We start from the raw sequence: 2,839 nt of genomic DNA, 5'->3' as shown, positions 1-2,839 counted from the left end.
ATTCCAGTTCTGGGTTTTCTACGTATTGGCCAGGCCCATCACTTGGCTGATCTCTCAGTGATTCATCGTTCAAGTCTTCCTGAGGCAATAGTGAACTCCGACACTCCAATTCTGAGTTTTCTACATGTTGGCCAGGCCCATCACTTGGATGATCTCTCATTGAGTCATCTTTCAAGTGTGATTTATCGTTCATGTGTTCCTGAGGCAATAGTGAACTCCGACTTTCCAATTCTGAGTTTTCTAGATCTTGGCCAGGTCCATCACTTGGATGATCTCTCAGTGAGTCATTGTTCAAGTGTGATTCATCGTTCATGTGCTCCTGAGGCAATAGTGAACTCCCACATTCCAATTCTGAGTTTTCTAGATGTTGGCCAGGCCCATCACTTGGATGATCTCTCAGTGAGTCATCGTTCAAGCGTGATTCGTCGTTCATGTGCTCCTGAGGCAATAGTGAACTCCGGCGTTCCAATTCTGAGTTCTCTACATGTTGGCCAGGCCCATCACTTGGATGATCTCTCAGTGACCCACTCTGTATGATATCACTTGCGCCACCCAAATCAAATCTATTTGTGTAAGGCACGCCAAGTGTTTCCTCTAATCTGCTCAAGGATTCCAAAATTTTGGCCTTCTCATCTTCAAAACCAAAGATGGTATTCCTCACAAAATCTGAGCTATCCAAGACTCTGAGTGCCATGCCTCCATCAACAGCGTCAAAATTTCCGAGATCAAATGGTTCGATGCGGAACCTGCTCTCATAACTTTCGAGTTCAGCTTCCAGGTCAAGCATTTCTTTCTCTCTTTCTGTAAGCAAGTCATTTAGCTTTCCAATTTCTTCTTGGTCATGATCAGCCTGCTCTTCCATCATCCGGAGATACTGCAGCGCCTCCATGTGCATTGCAGCCTTTTCAACTTGCAACCTATTGATCATAGCCATCGCTTCACTTGCTGCAACAGACGAAGCACTCCGTTCTGCCTCGAGCTCTTTATAAAGGATGCTTAGTTTTTTCTTGTTAAGCTCGCATTGCTTCTTCAGGGACTCAGGGGAGATTTCACCTTCAGCTTCAGTTGGAACATCAGATGGTTCCAGATCAAGGAACTGTCTGCCATCAATGGCATCAGATTGACTGTACTCATCAATCTGTATGCTGATTCTGGGGCTAGCAGCCACCTCACTCCAAGGACCATCGAGGCCTCGTGCAGAAGACAACTGGGACATGAATGTCTTCACTTCTTCATGTGTTGTTGAATTGGTTTCCTTAGCGGAGATTACTTCAGACCATCGAGGAGACCTAAGATTGCCTCTACCACCAGGAGCATTCTTCATGCTACTGTTGCGGTTGATATGATGGTTTGTAGTTGAGCGGGCCCCGTTAGATGCAGAAGCAGCAAAAGCCTCTGCAGCTTCCTGGTCAGGGCTTCGTGAAACACCCTCTAAATCGCCGACCTCCTCAACACCAACCAGAAAAGCTACATTTCACAAATTTGACATTCTCAGAAATAGTTTGGGTTAGATAAGGATTATAGCATTTTGGAAAACGATACATACTTTTCTCTTTCGGAAGCTCCTGACGAATTTGCTCAGGCACAGCCTTCGAGTGCTCGTCGAGATCTCTGGTTCGACGTTTAGCTTCATAAGGCTTTGCATAGCCGCCAACATCATCATCTGAGACATGAATCTCTGATTGAGAGTCATGACAGGCATTTAGCTTTCTGTAACCTCCGTGAGGCAATTGATCAAAATCCTCATCCGAAGAATGCCCAACGCTTGCCGTGGCCATGCTTCTCTCCTTCACTTTGCTCATTCCATCATTCTGAGACCTGCCATTCACCTCCTCAAATAACTTGTGCGCGTTGTCTCTCTTCGTGAATGGCTCTGAACAACAAGAACATCGGTGTGTGTGCCCCGCCTTCTCCTTAATGCTCATGTTTGTTGGGTTACCTGGCTTACCAACTGGTCCAGAACATGAAAGCAAGCACTTTCCACATAGATCATCAGAATGTGCGAGCTTACTGTGAATCTGGCAATAAGATAAACGCGCGATTTCCACCCTGTGTGCTGCACAAATCAGCTCCTCAGAGAACCAGGCCTTGCCATGCAGAACCTTGTCCAATCTTGAGCACAGCATGCACGGTGACCGGATCCTGCAGATGCGCGCGAACCTCGTCGCGGTATACGACACCACGGCGACCACAAGCAGCATTACGATGAGGAAGCACTCGCTCAAGGCATGGCCCAGCACCAGCCAGAATCGCCGCCAAGAGTCTCGCGGCCTCGCACGAGCTTTCGCAGCCATGAAAGATCAGGGCACCGACAATTTGCATGTAGGTTGCTCAAATGCCCAGCCTGTCCTGTGAACCTCCCATTAGTGCGGCACAAAGATGCTCAGATCACACCAGATTGTAAATGAGGAAACAACAGTCCTGCAACCTTGGTTACTCATGCCAACATCAGGTTCCATAAGATGGAACCTTTTCTCCCAACGAAACTTTGCCGATGAGCCAAATTTCTGCAATAATCACGATGCTCTCAGCCTAGTAACAGGTTTTCCCCCAGTCGCCAATGCACATACAGATTGGTGGCAAGAACCCTCGATTTTTGATCTAATCTATCCTGCAAAGAAATCGCACCAATTTACCATTCAGGGTTCTCATACGCACAGCATCAGCATGTCGTGCAGATTCAAACAAGATTGTGATCGGAAAGCGGAACATACCGGTGCTGCTGCGGATCTCAAATCAAGAAGCTGCGATTCTCCAGATCAACAGCTCGGGCGGATGCGGGAGAGGGGCGTATGGCGGGATCGGGCGGGAGGCCCAGAAATGCGGGGAAAAGGTCCCC

The 2,839-nt window shown here is 47.9% G+C and overlaps 1 protein-coding gene across 1 annotated transcript; it reads right to left on the bottom strand.

The window, feature by feature from the left end:
• Positions 1-4: 4 nt before the first annotated feature.
• Positions 5-2,604, bottom strand: LOC125528303 (probable myosin-binding protein 4; the record flags this gene model as incomplete). Its single annotated transcript, XM_048692796.1, has 2 exons — positions 1,547-2,604; positions 5-1,467 (listed from the first exon to the last, which is right to left on the bottom strand). Coding segments are annotated over exons 1-2 (2,211 nt in total), but the record flags the coding sequence as incomplete, so codon positions are not given.
• Between the last annotated feature and the right edge of the window lie 235 nt (positions 2,605-2,839).

This window comes from Triticum urartu, unplaced genomic scaffold, assembly GCF_003073215.2.
Source record: "Triticum urartu cultivar G1812 unplaced genomic scaffold, Tu2.1 TuUngrouped_contig_4785, whole genome shotgun sequence".
Lineage (NCBI taxonomy): Eukaryota > Viridiplantae > Streptophyta > Magnoliopsida > Poales > Poaceae > Triticum > Triticum urartu.
The sequence above is the reverse complement of the archived record's forward strand: the minus strand, read 5'-3'. Positions and strand labels throughout refer to the sequence as shown.